The sequence below is a fragment of the Oncorhynchus kisutch genome, unplaced genomic scaffold (genome assembly GCF_002021735.2).
Source record: "Oncorhynchus kisutch isolate 150728-3 unplaced genomic scaffold, Okis_V2 Okis02a-Okis13b_hom, whole genome shotgun sequence".
In the NCBI taxonomy this organism is placed as follows: Eukaryota; Metazoa; Chordata; class Actinopteri; order Salmoniformes; family Salmonidae; genus Oncorhynchus; species Oncorhynchus kisutch.
In genome coordinates, this window is record NW_022261979.1 from 8,027,318 (window position 1) to 8,044,281 (window position 16,964).

At 42.4% G+C, this 16,964-nt stretch overlaps 1 protein-coding gene across 1 annotated transcript; it reads left to right on the forward strand.

The window, feature by feature from the left end:
• Nucleotides 1-4,365: 4,365 nt before the first annotated feature.
• LOC109886291 (F-actin-uncapping protein LRRC16A) lies at nucleotides 4,366-16,689 on the forward strand. The gene is made up of 9 exons (XM_031812203.1): nucleotides 4,366-4,524; nucleotides 5,549-5,760; nucleotides 6,723-6,832; nucleotides 6,969-7,476; nucleotides 8,355-8,397; nucleotides 10,946-11,194; nucleotides 12,832-12,987; nucleotides 14,719-14,867; nucleotides 15,404-16,689. Exons 1-9 carry the CDS (start codon nucleotides 4,407-4,409, stop codon nucleotides 15,407-15,409), a joined length of 1,551 nt encoding a protein of 516 aa, XP_031668063.1. The 5' UTR covers nucleotides 4,366-4,406; the 3' UTR covers nucleotides 15,410-16,689.
• The last annotated feature ends 275 nt before the right edge of the window (nucleotides 16,690-16,964 follow it).

Consider the following 16,964-nt stretch of genomic DNA (forward strand, 5'->3'; position numbering starts at 1 on the left):
GTATTCTGCCGCTGTGTACTCTCTGTGTAGGGCAAATAGCATTCTAGTTTGCTCTGTTTTTTGTTATTCTTTCCAATGTGTTAAGTAGTTATCTTTTTGTTTTCTCATGATTTGGTTGGGTCTAATTGTCTCTCTCTCTCTCTCTCTGGCTCTCTCTCTCTCTGGCTCTCTCTCTCTCTCTGGCTCTCTCTCTCTCTCTCTCTGGCTCTCTCTCTCTCTCTCTCTCTCTCTGGCTCTCTCTCGCTCTGGCTCTCTCTCTCTCTGGCTCTCTCTCTCTCTCTGGCTCTCTCTCTCTCTCTCTCTCTCTCTCTCTCTCTCTCTCTCTCTCTCTGGCTCTCTCTCTGGCTCTCTCTCTCTCTGGCTCTCTCTCGCTCTGGCTCTCTCTCTCTCTCTGGCTCTCTCTCGCTCTGGCTCTCTCTCTCTCTGGCTCTCTCTCGCTCTGGCTCTCTCTCTCTCTCTCTGGCTCTCTCTCGCTCTGGCTCTCTCTCTCTCTCTCTGGCTCTCTCTCTCTCTCTTGCTCTGTCTCTCTCTCTCTCTCTGGCTCTCTCTCTTTCTTTCTCTCTTTCTCTTCTCTCTCTCTCTCGTTCTTCTCTCTTTCTCTCTCTCTCTTTCTCTCTCTCTCTCTCTCTCTAGCTGTCTCTCTCTTTCTCTCTTTCTCCTCTCTCTCTCTCTCCAGTTAAAAAGAGCTGGTCAAGTGTATCACATCCATAGCACAAAGGTTATTATTGTTTCACCCTTGTCTCTTATGATTTTAAAAATCTCTTTCAGTGTGGAGAAGAGTGTGATGTGAAATGTAATTTAGGGTAATGGTCAGGACTTTTAATGGTTGCCGTTTAGAGTTAGAGTTAGTGTTCTGTCCTGTCAATATTGGAGGTTTGATGCAACAGGACACATCTCCTGTTACGTTAGTGTTGTGTCCTGTTAATATTGAGGTAGCAGGACAATCTCCTGTAGTTAGTGTTCTGTCCTGTTAATATTGATGTGTGTAGCAGGACCCATCTCCTGTTAGTTAGTGTTCTGTCTGTTACTATTGATGATGCAGGACACAATCTCCTGTTAGTTAGTGTTCTGTCCCTGTTAATATTGATGCAGGCAGGACACATCTCCTGTTAGTTAGTGTTCTGTCCTGTTAATATTGATGTAGCAGGACACATCTCCTGTTAGTTAGTGTTCTGTCCTGTTAATATTGATGCAGCAGGACACATCCTCCTGTTAGTTAGTGTTCTGTCCTGTTAATATTGATGTAGCAGGACACATCTCCTGTTAGTTAGTGTTCTGTCCTGTTAATATTGATGCAGCAGGACACATCTCCTGTTAGTAGTGTTCCTGTCTGTTAATATTGATGTAGCAGGAACATCTCCTGTTAGTTAGTGTTCTGTCCTGTTAATATTGATGTAGCAGGACACATCTCCTGTTAGTAGTGTTCTGTCCTGTTAATATTGATGCAGCAGGACACATCTCCTGTTAGTTAGTGTTCTGTCCTGTTAATATTGATGTTAGCAGGACACATCTCCTGTTAGTTGGTGTTCTGTCCTGTTAATATTGATGTAACAGGACACATCTCCTGTTAGTTGGTGTTCTGTCCTGTTAATATTGATGTAGCAGGACACATCTCCTGTTAGTTAGTGTTCTGTCCTGTTAATATTGATGCAGCAGGACACATCTCCTGTTAGTTAGTGTTCTGTCCTGTTAATATTGATGTAGCAGGACACATCTCCTGTTAGTTAGTGTTCTGTCCTGTTAATATTGATGTAGCAGGACACATCTCCTGTTAGTTAGTGTTCTGTCCTGTTAATATTGATGCAGCAGGACACATCTCCTGTTAGTTAGTGTTCTGTCCTGTTAATATTGATGTAGCAGGACACATCTCCTGTTAGTTAGTGTTCTGTCCTGTTAATATTGATGCAGCAGGACACATCTCCTGTTAGTTAGTGTTCTGTCCTGTTAATATTGATGTAGCAGGACACATCTCCTGTTAGTTAGTGTTCTGTCCTGTTAATATTGATGCAGCAGAACACATCTCCTGTTAGTTAGTGTTCTGTCCTGTTAATATTGATGTAGCAGGACACATCTCCTGTTAGTTAGTGTTTTGTCCTGTTAATATTGATGCAGCAGGACACATCTCCTGTTAGTTAGTGTTCTGTCCTGTTAATATTGATGCAGCAGGACACATCTCCTGTTAGTTAGTGTTGTGTCCTGTTAATATTGATGTAGCAGGACACATCTCCTGTTAGTTAGTGTTGTGTCCTGTTAATATTGATGTAGCAGGACACATCTCCTGTTAGTTAGTGTTCTGTCCTGTTAATATTGATGTAGCAGGACACATCTCCTGTTAGTTAGTGTTCTGTCCTGTTAATATTGACGTAGCAGGACACATCTCCTGTTAGTTAGTGTTCTGTCCTGTTAATATTGATGTAGCAGGACACATCTCCTGTTAGTTAGTGTTCTGTCCTGTTAATATTGATGTAGCAGGACACATCTCCTGTTAGTTAGTGTTCTGTCCTGTTAATATTGATGTAGCAGGACACATCTCCTGTTAGTTAGTGTTCTGTCCTGTTAATATTGATGCAGCAGGACACATCTCCTGTTAGTTAGTGTTTTGTCCTGTTAATATTGATGCAGCAGGACACATCTCCTGTTAGTTAGTGTTCTGTCCTGTTAATATTGATGCAGCAGGACACATCTCCTGTTAGTTAGTGTTGTGTCCTGTTAATATTGATGTAGCAGGACACATCTCCTGTTAGTTAGTGTTGTGTCCTGTTAATATTGATGTAGCAGGACACATCTCCTGTTAGTTAGTGTTCTGTCCTGTTAATATTGATGCAGCAGGACACATCTCCTGTTAGTTAGTGTTCTGTCCTGTTAATATTGATGCAGCAGGACACATCTCCTGTTAGTTAGTTTTCTGTCCTGTTAATATTGATACAGCAGGACACATCTCCTGTTAGTTAGTGTTCTGTTCTGTTAATATTGATGCAGCAGGACACATCTCCTGTTAGTTAGTGTTCTGTCCTGTTAATATTGATGTAGCAGAACACATCTCCTGTTAGTTAGTGTTCTGTCCTGTTAATATTGATGTAGCAGGACACATCTCCTGTTAGTTAGTGTTCTGTCCTGTTAATATTGATGCAGCAGGACACATCTCCTGTTAGTTAGTGTTCTGTCCTGTTAATATTGATGTAGCAGGACACATCTCCCGTTAGTTAGTGTTTTGTCCTGTTAATATTGATGTAGCAGGACACATCTCCTGTTAGTTAGTGTTGTGTCCTGTTAATATTGATGTAGTAGGACACATCTCCTGTTAGTTAGTGTTCTGTCCTGTTAATATTGATGTAGCAGGACACATCTCCTGTTAGTTAGTGTTGTGTCCTGTTAATATTGATGTAGCAGGACACATCTCCTGTTAGTTAGTGTTCTGTCCTGTTAATATTGATGTAGCAGGACACATCTCCTGTTAGTTAGTGTTATGTCCTGTTAATATTGATGCAGCAGGACACATCTCCTGTTAGTTAGTGTTCTGTCCTGTTAATATTGATGTAGCAGGACACATCTCCTGTTAGTTAGTGTTGTGTCCTGTTAATATTGATGATGCAGGACACATCTCCTGTTAGTTAGTGTTCTGTCCTGTTAATATTGATGCAGCAGGACACATCTCCTGTTAGTTAGTGTTGTGTCCTGTTAATATTGATGTAGCAGGACACATCTCCTGTTAGTTAGTGTTCTGTCCTGTTAATATGTTAATATTGATGTAGCAGGACACATCTCCTGTTAGTTAGTGTTCTGTCCTGTTAATATTGATGCAGCAGGACACATCTCCTGTTAGTTAGTGTTGTGTCCTGTTAATATTGATGTAGCAGGACACATCTCCTGTTAGTTAGTGTTCTGTCCTGTTAATATTGATGTAGCAGGACACATCTCCTGTTAGTTAGTGTTGTGTCCTGTTAATATTGATGTAGCAGGACACATCTCCTGTTAGTTAGTGTTCTGTCCTGTTAATATTGATGTAGCAGGACACATCTCCTGTTAGTTAGTGTTGTGTCCTGTTAATATTGATGTAGCAGGACACATCTCCTGTTAGTTAGTGTTGTGTCCTGTTAATATTGATGTAGCAGGACACATCTCCTGTTAGTTAGTGTTCTGTCCTGTTAATATTGATGCAGCAGGACACAGTTAGTTTTCTGTCCTCATTTTTTGGTTTTGTTTTGGTAACCGAAAAAGCGAGAGGGGAAAAAAACTAACAAGATAAAGATCACTTCATCTTTTACGCAAACTAGTATTGAAATGATGTCCTGAATTCAAGTGCAGCATTGACACATTACACTCAGTGAAGTGTGTTTTGTGTGTGTGGATTGAAAGTGACATCCCAGTCTACTGTAAGAGGGCTGGCTGAGTATCAGAAGGTTTTGATGATAGCGGTTATGGCGTCTCTTATGCGTAAATATCTGTGTTCTTTCCAGATGACTCCCAAGTCCAAGAGGAAAAGCATCCACAGTAGAATGCTCCGTCCAGTTTCTCGTGCCTTCGGTGAGTCTCCTCGAATCAAGCAGAGCGCTAGTATCAGATCAACGTTGTGACGTGTGGACCATGACAGATTGTTGTTGTGTTCCTACCTGTACGAGAAGCTGATAAATAATGAACTAGATAACATACCTCTAGATTTAGGTTCTGACAGAGAGTTGGTTTAGATAACATACCTCTAGTTTTAGGTTCTGACAGACAGCTGGTTTAGATAACATACCTCTAGTTTTAGGTTCTGACAGACAGCTGGTTTAGATAACATACCTCTAGTTTTAGGTTCTGACAGAGAGCTGGTTTAGATAACATACCTCTAGTTTTAGGTTCTGACAGAGAGCTGGTTTAGATAACATACCTCTAGTTTTAGGTTCTGACAGAGAGCTGGTTTAGATAACATACCTCTAGTTTTAGGTTCTGACAGAGAGCTGGTTTAGATAACATACCTCTAGTTTTAGGTTCTGACAGAGAGCTGGTTAAGATAACATACCTCTAGTTTTAGGTTCTGACAGAGAGCTGGTTAAGATAACATACCTCTAGTTTTAGGTTCTGACAGAGAGCTGGTTTAGATAACATACCTCTAGTTTTAGGTTCTGACAGAGAGTTGATTTAGGTAACATACCTCTAGTTTTAGGTTCTGACAGAGAGCTGGTTTAGATAACATACCTCTAGTTTTAGGTTCTGACAGAGAGCTGGTTTAGATAACATACCTCTAGTTTTAGGTTCTGACAGAGAGTTGATTTAGGTAACATACCTCTAGTTTTAGGTTCTGACAGAGAGCTGGTTTAGATAACATACCTCTAGTTTTAGGTTCTGACAGAGAGCTGGTTTAGATAACATACCTCTAGTTTTAGGTTCATTTATAAATGCAGAAATGTGTTTTGTGAAATGTGTTTCATTACATAGTGTTACTAGTAAGATAATAAACGTATGAATGAACTAAATATGATACATATGAACTGCAAAGTGCTTACTTATTCATAATGTTCTCACCATCCTCTGACCTGTCTATAACCTGTGACCTCTGACCTTGTAGAGATGGAGTTTGACCTTGACAAGGCCCTGGAAGATGTTCCTATCCACACAGAGGACCCTCCTGCACCTTCCCCTGCTCCTACCCTCTCGAGGTTAGAGAAGAGACCGTCAGGGACCATGGGAGAACTGCCCTCAGACGAGGCCAAGAAGCTGCAGCACTTCACCAAACTACGGCCTCGCAGGAACAAGAAGATGCAGTCCAGTAAGATACCGGTGAGTATCGCCGCTGTGAGTTACAGCTGGGGGAAATGAGCAGGACAGCAACGGTCTGTAAGGGAGATGTCAGTTATTTAGTTCTAACAACAACCCCAGAGTAAGAACCTTTGGAGTGAGTATGGTGTTATAACAACCCTGTAGTGGTATGGTGTTATGACAAGCCTGTATTGTGTGTGTTATAGCAACCCTGTAGTGGTATGGTGTTATAACAACCCTGTAGTGGTATGGTGTTATAACAACCCTGTAGTGGTATGGTGTTATAACAACCCAGTAGTGGTATGGTGTTATAACAACCCTGTAGTGGTATGGTGTTATAACAACCCAGTAGTGGTATGGTGTTATAACAACCCTGTAGTGTTATGGTGTTATAACAACCCTGTAGTGGTATGGTGTTATTACAACCCTGTATTGAGTTATAACAACCCTGTATTGTCATGGTGTTATAACAACCCTGTATTGTCATGGTGTTATAACAACCCTGTATTGTGTTATAACATCCCTGTAGTGGTATGGTGTTATAACAACCCTGTAGTGGTATGGTGTTATAACAACCCTGTAGTGGTATGGTGTTATAACAACCCTGTAGTGGTATGGTGTTATAACAACCCTGTAGTGGTATGGTGTTATAACAACCCTGTAGTGGTATGGTGTTATTACAACCCTGTATTGAGTTATAACAACCCTGTATTGTCATGGTGTTATAACAACCCTGTATTGTCATGGTGTTATAACAACCCTGTATTGTGTTATAACATCCCTGTAGTGGTATGGTGTTGTAACAACCCTGTAGTGGTATGGTGTTATAACAACCCTGTAGTGGTATGGTGTTATAACAACCCTGTATTGTCATGGTGTTATAACAACCCTGTATTGTGTTATAACATCCCTGTAGTGGTATGGTGTTGTAACAACCCTGTAGTGGTATAGTGTTATACCAACCCTGTATTTTTACTTCACAGCAAATCAGCAGCACCACGTCTCAGGACGGAGAGCAGAACGGCCTGCATGGAAGGGTTGATGAGGGGGTGGACGAGTTCTTCTCCAAGAAAGTCACCAAGATGGACTCGAAGTTAGCGTTACGACTCATCACTATGAACTATTACCTGTCCTCTTGCTCTTTCAGCCATGTTTATATTGAAAAGGTTAACTTTCTCTCTCTCTCTCCCTCTCTCTCTCACTCCCCCCTCTCTCCTTCCCCCTCTCAGACGTTCCCTAAAGAGTTCAGACTCCCAGGACGGGGAGAAGAAGAGGAGTAAAGGAGGTTTCCTCAACCTCATCAAGTCTCGCACCTCCAAGTCTTCAGACAAAGACAAGTCTTCAGACAAAGACAAGTCAGAGAAGAACCAGTCTACCCCAGCTCCAGCCCTAACCCCAGCTCCAGCCCTAACCTCAGCTCCAGTAACCACTGTCTCCGAGGGGCCTTCCTCCCCTAAGGCCTCCCTGAAGAGCCAAGCTCCAGAACCACCAACCAAGATCAAGGAGGCCAAGACCCAGCCCACTCATCCCAGCCAGCTCACCCAACCCCTGGAGTGCAGCAGCAGCTCAGACCGGTCTGAGGAGCTACGGACCCCAGACTCTATGGATGAGGTGTCAGAGGGGGACAGTAAGGGTAGTCCCCAGGGGGGGAGGCGCTACGGGGTGCAGGTGATGGGGACTGGACTCCTGGCGGAGATGAAGGCCAAGCAGGAGAGACGGACCTTCGGATCACATAAGGTCAGTACTGGAGAACCAAAAGTAATATATTACTGTAACTACATCAGTCAGTACTGGAGAACCAAAAGTAATATATTACTGTAACTGTCTATACTGGTTTATATACTGAACAAAAATATAAGCATAGTTTAAACTATTTTACTGAGTTACAATTCAAATCAGGAAATCATTCCATTGAATTAAATTAGTTAGGCCCTAATCTGTTGAAGCAAATTTGGCAACGAGTACAGCCTCGAGTCTTCTTGGGTATGACACTACAAGCTTGGCACACCTGCATTTGGGGAGTTTCTCCCATTTTTCTCTGCAGATCCTCTCAAGCTCTGTCAGGTTGGATGGGGAGCGTCGCTGAACAGCTATTTTCAGCAGGTTTTCTTCAAGGATCTCTCTGTACTTTGCTCTGTTCATCTTTCCCTCGATTCTGACTAGTCTCTCACTCCCTGCCGCTGAAAAACATCCCCACAGCATGATGCTGACACCAACATGCTTCACCATAGGGATGGTGCCAGGTTTCCTCCAGACGTGACACTTGGCATTCAGGCCAAAGAGTTCAATCTTGGTTTCATCAGACCAGAGAATCTTGTTTCTCATGGTCTGAGAATCCTTTAGGAGCCTTTTGGCAAACTCCAAGCGGCCTGTCATGTGCCATCTGTTGGCGGGGTCATGGTGCTGAGCTGTATGGCTGGACCTCAGCCCAGTCACTCTGTTACACTACAGCGCCACCTGCTGCTGGAGATAAATACAGCACAACACTTATTGTTTTCTAAGAGCAAGCTGGGACGCTAAGTCGATAGGAGACAGTAACGTCCACACTAGTAGTAGGTCGATCTATAGTAGATGCTGTGACTGAACCCCCAGGGTTGTCTGTCTGTCTCCTCCAGGACCAGTATGACCAGTCGTCCAGTCCAGACAGCAGTGGCAGTGGTGAGTGCATCTCTACTGGCGTGTTTATGTTTACAGAGTGGGAATCACATGACGTGGGAGACCATACTTCCTGAACCACAGATGTGTATCGATTCACCCTGACTGCCTTGATTTAGACGGTCAAATTTAAGCTAATCTTGGACATGACCTCATGCATGTGTTTGCATGTGACCGTGACTGAAAGTAATGAAGTTATTAGCACAGTTAGTGACTGAACCAGAAGACTTGTTTTGTGAATCATTTGTGAATCGTTTGTGAATCATTTGTGTGACTTGTTGCCTTCTGTGTGTCCCGTGAATGGCCATGTGTGTCCGACTATATAGCCTCACTATTGTTATTTTATTGTTGCTCCTTAATTATTTGTTATTTATCTTTTTATTTATTTTTTACTTCAGTTTATTTCAGTCAATTCTTTCTTAACACTTATTTTTCTTAAAACTGCATTGTTGGTTAAGGGCTTGTAAGTAAGCATTTCACTGTAAGGTCTACTACACCTGTTGTATTCAGCATTTCACTGTAAGGTCTACCTACACCTGTTGTATTCAGCATTTCCCTGTAAGGTCTACTACACCTGTTGTATTCAGCATTTCACTGTAAGGTCTACCTACATCTGTTGTATTCAGCATTTCCCTGTAAGGTCTACTACACCTGTTGTATTCAGCATTACACTGTAAGGTCTACCTACACCTGTTGTATTCAGCATTTCACTGTAAGGTCTACTACACCTGTTGTATTCAGCATTACACTGTAAGGTCTACCTACACCTGTTGTATTCAGCATTTCACTGTAAGGTCTACTACACCTGTTGTATTCAGCATTACACTGTAAGGTCTACTACACCTGTTGTATTCAGCATTTCACTGTAAGGTCTACTACACCTGTTGTATTCAGCATGTCACTGTAAGGTCTACTACACCTGTTGTATTCAGCATTTCACTGTAAGGTCTACTACACCTGTTGTATTCAGCATTTCACTGTAAGGTCTACTACACCTGTTGTATTCAGCATTTCCCTGTAAGGTCTACTACACCTGTTGTATTCAGCATTTCCCTGTAAGGTCTACTACACCTGTTGTATTCAGCATTTCACTGTAAGGTCTACTACACCTGTTGTATTCAGCATTTCACTGTAAGGTCTACTACACCTATTGTATTCAGCATTTCACTGTAAGGTCTACCTATACCTGTTGTATTCAGCATTTCACTGTAAGGTCTACCTACACCTGTTGTATTCAGCATTTCACTGTAAGGTCTACTACACCTGTTGTATTCAGCATTTCACTGTAAGGTCTACCTATACCTGTTGTATTCAGCATTTCACTGTAAGGTCTACTACACCTGTTGTATTCAGCATTTCCCTGTAAGGTCTACTACACCTGTTGTATTCAGCATTTCCCTGTAAGGTCTACTACACCTGTTGTATTCAGCATTACACTGTAAGGTCTACCTACACCTGTTTTATTCAGCATTTCACTGTAAGGTCTACTACACCTGTTGTATTCAGCATTTCACTGTAAGGTCTACTACACCTGTTGTATTCAGCATTTCACTGTAAGGTCTACTACACCTGTTGTATTCAGCATTACACTGTAAGGTCTACCTACACCTGTTGTATTCGGCATTACACTGTAAGGTCTACCTACACCTGTTGTATTCAGCATTACACTGTAAGGTCTACCTACACCTGTTGTATTCAGCATTACACTGTAAGGTCTACCTACACCTGTTGTATTCAGCATTTCACTGTAAGGTCTACTACACCTGTTGTATTCAGCATTTCACTGTAAGGTCTACTATACCTGTTGTATTCAGCATTTCACTGTAAGGTCTACTACACCTGTTGTATTCGGCATTACACTGTAAGGTCTACCTACACCTGTTGTATTCAGCATTTCACTGTAAGGTCTACTACACCTGTTGTATTCAGCATTTCACTGTAAGGTCTACTACACCTGTTGTATTCAGCATTTCCCTGTAAGGTCTACTACACCTGTTGTATTCAGCATTTCACTGTAAGGTCTACTACACCTGTTGTATTCAGCATTTCACTGTAAGGTCTACCTACACCTGTTGTATTCAGCATTTCACTGTAAGGTCTACCTACACCTGTTGTATTCAGCATTTCACTGTAAGGTCTACCTACACCTGTTGTATTCAGCATTACACTGTAAGGTCTACTACACCTGTTGTATTCAGCATTTCACTGTAAGGTCTACCTACACCTGTTGTATTCAGCATTACACTGTAAGGTCTACTACACCTGTTGTATTCAGCATTACACTGTAAGGTCTACCTACACCTGTTGTATTCAGCATTACACTGTAAGGTCTACTACACCTGTTGTATTCAGCATTTCACTGTAAGGTCTACCTACACCTGTTGTATTCAGCATTACACTGTAAGGTCTACTACACCTGTTGTATTCAGCATTTCACTGTAAGGTCTACTACACCTGTTGTATTCAGCATTTCACTGTAAGGTCTACTACACCTGTTGTATTCGGCGCATGTGACAAATTAACATTTTGATTTGATTATGTGTGTGAGCAGTGAAGGGCCAGCCTATCCCAACAGAGAGCAGGTCTCCAGGTGGCTCCAAGGCAGAGGGGGTGGTGGTGGCCGGCTCCCCAGAGAAGAGCCCTCGTGGTGGGGAGGCCAAACCAGAGACGGCCCCTAGGAACCGCATTACCTCAGTCCTAAGTTCCAGTCCTAAGCCTCCTCTTCAGGGCCCCAAGCCAGCCCTCGCTGCCCGACCCTCCATCCTTCAGAAGCCGCGCACCAGCAGTAGCAGGAGCATAGGTAGGCCTGTAATATGGAGCATTGAGATGTACAGATATACTAGATATTCTTATATCCTTCCATTAGTATGGATAACAGCCAGGAGAATTGGTAGACAGGGTATAACATTTGGTCCACCAGCCACTGGGGCAGGTAGATTAAAAAAATCTACCAGACAAAATGTTGTTATTTAATTTAAAATTACACTAACAAAACAGACGAGCCTTCTTTGTAATGCTTCTTAAACAGCACATATATATATTACTAGTAAGAAGTAACTAATGTGGTTTATTGAATAAAGATTTTTTTACTCCCTTTAAGGGCGGGAGGTTACCGTGGTAGCGTGATGTCAGTCATGTTAGTGCCTGTGAGATTGAGTCTGACTAGTAGAGGCGTTGTCTTCTCTTCTCTAGCTGTTGAAACTCAAACATAGAAAAACAAACATGGTTTGTGAAACAAAACAACGTAAATAGTCAAGAAACACAAGGATAAAGTCTCTCTTCAGTAGACTTTAGTTTCAAGTAAATTAGACCAACTTTTAGGCCTTGTCCGCAGCGCTTCTAAAGATAAATATTTCCCTCCGCTCTTCACCCCCAGCCAGGCAGTGTTGCAGCGCGAGGTAGAATAGACTATATAGGATTTGTAGTTCTTTGACTTTGTGCAATTAATTTACCAGCTATGAAACAAAATGGCCCCAAAAGACTTTGAAAACAGCTACTGCAGCATTTATTTAACTATAAATGTGATCATACTTGATTATTTTTATTCCCAAATGCACTGTGGAGCCAACCTCCCGCCACAGTGGCTGGTGAGAGACATCTGGCAGGTGGTGTGTGTTCACTTTAGGCCCTGTTGGTAGAGTATGGAGCATTTACATAACACAGATTGATACTGTATTTTAGTTTTATTCCTGTGGTATGGAGGACCCTGGATGTTAAATCTGTTAAAGATCTAGAACTATCTAGCCCCTGGATATTAAAGATCTAGAACTATCGAGCCCCCTGGATGTTAAAGATCTAGAACTATTGAGCCCCCTGAATATTAAAGATCTAGAACTATCTAGCTCCTGGATGTTAAAGCTGTTAAAGATCTAGAACTATCTAGCCCCTGGATGTTAAAGATCTAGAACCATCTAGCCCCTGGATATTAAAGATCTAGAACTATCTAGCCCCTGGATGTTAAAGATCTAGAACTATCTAGCCCCTGGATGTTAAAGATCTAGAACCATCTAGCCCCTGGATATTAAAGATCTAGAACCATCTAGCCCCTGGATGTTAAATATCTAGAACTATCTAGCCCCTGGATGTTAAAGATCTAGAACTATCTAGCCCCTGGATGTTAAAGATCTAGAACTATCTAGCCCCTGGATATTAAAGATCTAGAACTATCTAGCCCCTGGATGTTACATCTGTTAAAGATCTAGTGATAGTGTAATAGTAATATTCTGGGGTCTGAGGCTGGACACCTTCTGCCTTTCAATAGACCACAGATCTTCCCCTAGGATGCCAACTAATCTGGCTTCCTGTCGCAGTCATCAACTACGTAAACAACAACAAATGATATATCTTAACCTGGAAATTTGACACACACCTGTCCAAGTTTTGGGACAATAGAAACCTTGGTGTAGTTCTGATACTGGTTCTCTTTCTGTCTGCCAGATGAGGTCTGTGACTCTCCTGGAGGGAATGTGTCTCCCAAGGGGGCAATGCTGCCTTACAGCCTGAAGAGGGTCCCCTTGGACAAGGACAAGGAGGGGCAGGGCAGTCCTCTACTGGGGGGCACGGGGAGTAATAAAAAACCCTCTGCTCAGGCAGGTAGGTTACCTTTACCCATCCAGGTAGGAACAGACCGAGTCACACACTATCATACTTCCAGGTGTCGTTCATCACTTTGCGTTTGAGGAAGCCTGGAAGGAGAGGCTTTTTAGCCCTAAAGCGCAGGCCTCTGTTTCCCTCAAACTGTATCTGTTCTCGTTAGAGAGATGTGTCGGACACCAGAATATATTATCCTTACTGCATAGAACAAATGCACAATCACAGTTACAACTAAATCCTAACTCCATTTTTGTTCAGATTACCATTCCATCTTATTCCAAGTGAATCGTCTCATAAACTGTCGTTTTGAACCTAGCCTTTGTCTTGTAGATAGATATCATTAATCCTTCATAGATTACTGTTTTCCTCATAGAGAGATAGGCCAGGATTTATCTCTGTGGTTTTCCTCATAGAGAGATAGGCCAGGATTTATCTCTGTGGTTTTCCTCATAGAGAGATAGGCTAGAGTTTATCTCTGTGGTTTTCCTCATAGAGAGATAGGCCAGGATTTATCTCTGTGGTTTTCCTCATAGAGAGATAGGCCAGGATTTATCTCTGTGGTTTTCCTCATAGAGAGATAGGCTAAGATTTATCTCTGTGGTTTTCCTCATAGAGAGATAGGCCAGGATTTATCTCTGTGGTTTTCCTCATAGAGAGATAGGCTAGAGTTTATCTCTGTGGTTTTCCTCATCGATAGATAGGCCAGGATTTATCTCTGTGGTTTTCCTCATAGAGAGATAGGCTAAGATTTATTTATGTGGTTTTCCTCATAGAGAGATAGGCCAGGATTTATCTCTGTTGTTTTCCTCATAGAGAGATAGGCCAGGATTTATCTCTGTGGTTTTCCTCATAGAGAGATAGCCCAGGATTTATCTCTGTGGTTTTCCTCATAGAGCGATATGCACTCTATAACATACTCTATAACACTCTACAACACACTCTACTACGCACTCTACTACACACCCTACTACACACTCTATAACACACTCTACTACGCACTCTACTACACACTCTACTACACAGTCTACTACACACTCTATAACACACTCTGCTACACACTATAACACACTCTACTACACACTACAAAGCACTCTACAACACACTCTGCTACACACTCTACTACACACTCTACTACGCACTCTACTACGCACTCTACTACACACTCTATAACACACTCTACTACACACTCTACTACGCACTCTACTACATACTCTACTACACTCTACTGCACAGTCTACTATACACTCTACTACACACACTACTACACACTCTACTACACTACTACACAGTCTAGTACACACTCTACAACACACCCTGCTACACACTCTGTTGCACAGCAACATTACTCATATGAACAGTCACTGAGGGCACCAGAGACCAGTCTTCACCCCCAGTGCTAGTGAGGAGATTTAAATCATGTTCTATGGATCAAGATTGAATCTATCGATCTGTTATTGATCTGTTATTGATCTGTTATTGATCTGTTATTGATCTGTTATTGATCTGTTATTGATCTGTTATTGATAGGCTACTCATTCTTTACAAACTCCATCAATAAAGAACCACACATTGCCTACTTGTATTCTATTTTTAGCAGCCCAGATGTGCTGAAAGACAAATTAGAATGAATGACTATGCCCCAATCGGCTTGGCCCTGTGGCTAATTGAATGGCTGATTGATCAACGAGCACTAAAGTCCAGCCTCCCTCCCTCCCTCCACCCTCTCCCTAGTGAATGTTCCAACTGAAGACGGTAGCGTGTTTGATTCTGATCAGGAAGCTGACAAGCCAATCTCAGAGCCCGACACGCCTGCCAATCACCTACCAGCACCGAACAGGAAGTGGGCGAGCACAAGAGCAGGAAGTCCCTCCCCTGTACTGGTTAGAAGAAGTTCTCCCTTTCCCTCCTCCGGCTCTCACTTGTATCTTTTATAATCTCTCATCTTGTCCCGTAGTTCAGGTCAGACTGTAGTGAGATTCACTATTGGAGCTTCTGGACGTGATTTGATTGATAGTGATGGCTTATAATTGAAGGTAGCTTTTACCAAAATGAATCTAAAATACTGCCTACTGATCTTTCTCCAACTGGCACCTGAGGCAGAAAGTTATCCGGGCTTCTCTAGGCTTCACATGGGATACGTTCATATTTTTTGAATATGTCTTGATGCCAGTTGGTGCCAGTTGGTGCCAGTTGGTGCCAGTTGGAAAATGTGCTTGCTTTTCTTTAGAAAATGTGTTGGATTGATTCGTCTTTCCCGAGTTACTGTCTAGAAGTGTTATTTTGACAAATTTTTTAGCACTGATGAGGTAGAAAAGGAGATTAAAACAGGAATCAAACAGTTTGTTTTCAGATAAGGTTGTTTTTGGCGCCCTCTGCTGTTCATTCTCATAACCAGCTCGTGTCCTCTTCTCCTCAGCAGTGAAACCAGGCTCAGTGTCGGACCCTGCCAATCGCCAGAGCCCCCACCGCCACAACTCTGAGGACAACGGCTCCAAACCCAAGGACCAATCCCCCAACCCTGACAGAGACAAGGGACCGGGGAGAAAGTCTCCCCGATCTGGAGAAGAGGCCGACAAAGACTTTATTTTTCTATGAGAAACTAAACTCTCAATGAATGACAGGTGCATTGTACCTGCCTGTCATCTCAGTATATCTGATGTCAGGAATCAGACAGCGACGACCGTATCTCTAAAGACGGGCAGAGTAACCCACGTGAAGTGTTTCACTGTGATAGGACTGTTGGACACTTTCACTAAATCTCAGTCATACCAAGATAAATACGGCTAAAGCACTGTTATGATGATGCACTGTTGTGTGTTAAGTCACTGTGGATCATAAACAACACATTTTCTGAAGGGGGAAGGAGAGGGACATCCCTTTACATGACTCAGATATCTCATGGTTTGGCCATGTGTGTACTATGTCATCATGGTTTGGCCATGTGTGTACTATGTCATCATGGTTTGGCCATGTGTGTACTATGTCATCATGGTTTGGCCATGTGTGTACTCTGTCATCATGGTTTGGCCATGTGTGTACTCTGTCATCATGGTTTGGCCATGTGTGTACTATGTCATCATGGTTTGGCCATGTGTGTACTATGTCATCATGGTTTGGACATGTGTGTACTATGTCATCATGGTTTTGCCATGTGTGTACTCTGTCATCATGGTTTGGCCATGTGTGTACTCTGTCATCATGGTTTGGCCATGTGTGTACTATGTCATCATGGTTTGGCCATGTGTGTACTATGTCATCATGGTTTGGCCATGTGTGTACTATGTCATCATGGTTTGGCCATGTGTGTACTCTGTCATCATAGCTTTGTGTGCCGGTCATCCCCTGTGCTTGTATTGGGAAGTGAAGTGGTGTACTGTCATGCCAGTAAAAGCTAGCCTGGAATCCACACTGAATATCTGTTTCACTATTCAGATTGGTATCCATGCCAGTAAAAGCTAGCCTGGAATCCACACTGAATATCTGTTTCACTATTCAGATTGGTATCCATGCCAGAAAAAGCTCGCCTGGAATCCACACTGAATATCTGTTTCACTATTCAGATTGGTATCCATGCCAGTAAAAACTAGCCTGGAATCCACACTGAATATCTGTTTCACTATTCAGATTGGTATCCATGGCAGTTAAAGCTAGCCTGGAATCCACACTGAATATCTGTTTCACTATTCAGATTGGTATCCATGCTAAGTGAAATCCGGACATGGATGGGACTCCAGCTCGGGGCTTTTCTGCAGGCAGTATCAATTGGCTCCTAATTCAGGACCTGACTGCTTCGTGTGGACAGACGGACGTTTTCAAACCTGTCCAGCAATTCAGGAAGTAAACTGAAATACCATTTGAACTGAAATACCACTGAAATACCATTTGAACTGAAATACCACTGAATTACCATTTGAACTGAAATACCACTGAATTACCATTTCCATTTCTCTTCACTGCTTTTCAATCAGAATTGTTTA

What these genes read in the sequence shown, in the direction of transcription:
- LOC109886291 (XM_031812203.1), top strand. Translation starts at nt 4,407, where the DNA reads ATGATAGCGGTTATGGCGTCTCTTATGCGTAAATATCTGTGTTCTTTC. An exon ending in TCCAGACAGCAGTGGCAGTG is followed by an intron (nt 8,398 to 10,945) that starts GTGAGTGCATCT and finishes GTGTGTGAGCAG; the next exon opens with TGAAGGGCCAGCCTATCCCA. An exon ending in AAAACCCTCTGCTCAGGCAG is followed by an intron (nt 12,988 to 14,718) that starts GTAGGTTACCTT and finishes CCCTCTCCCTAG; the next exon opens with TGAATGTTCCAACTGAAGAC.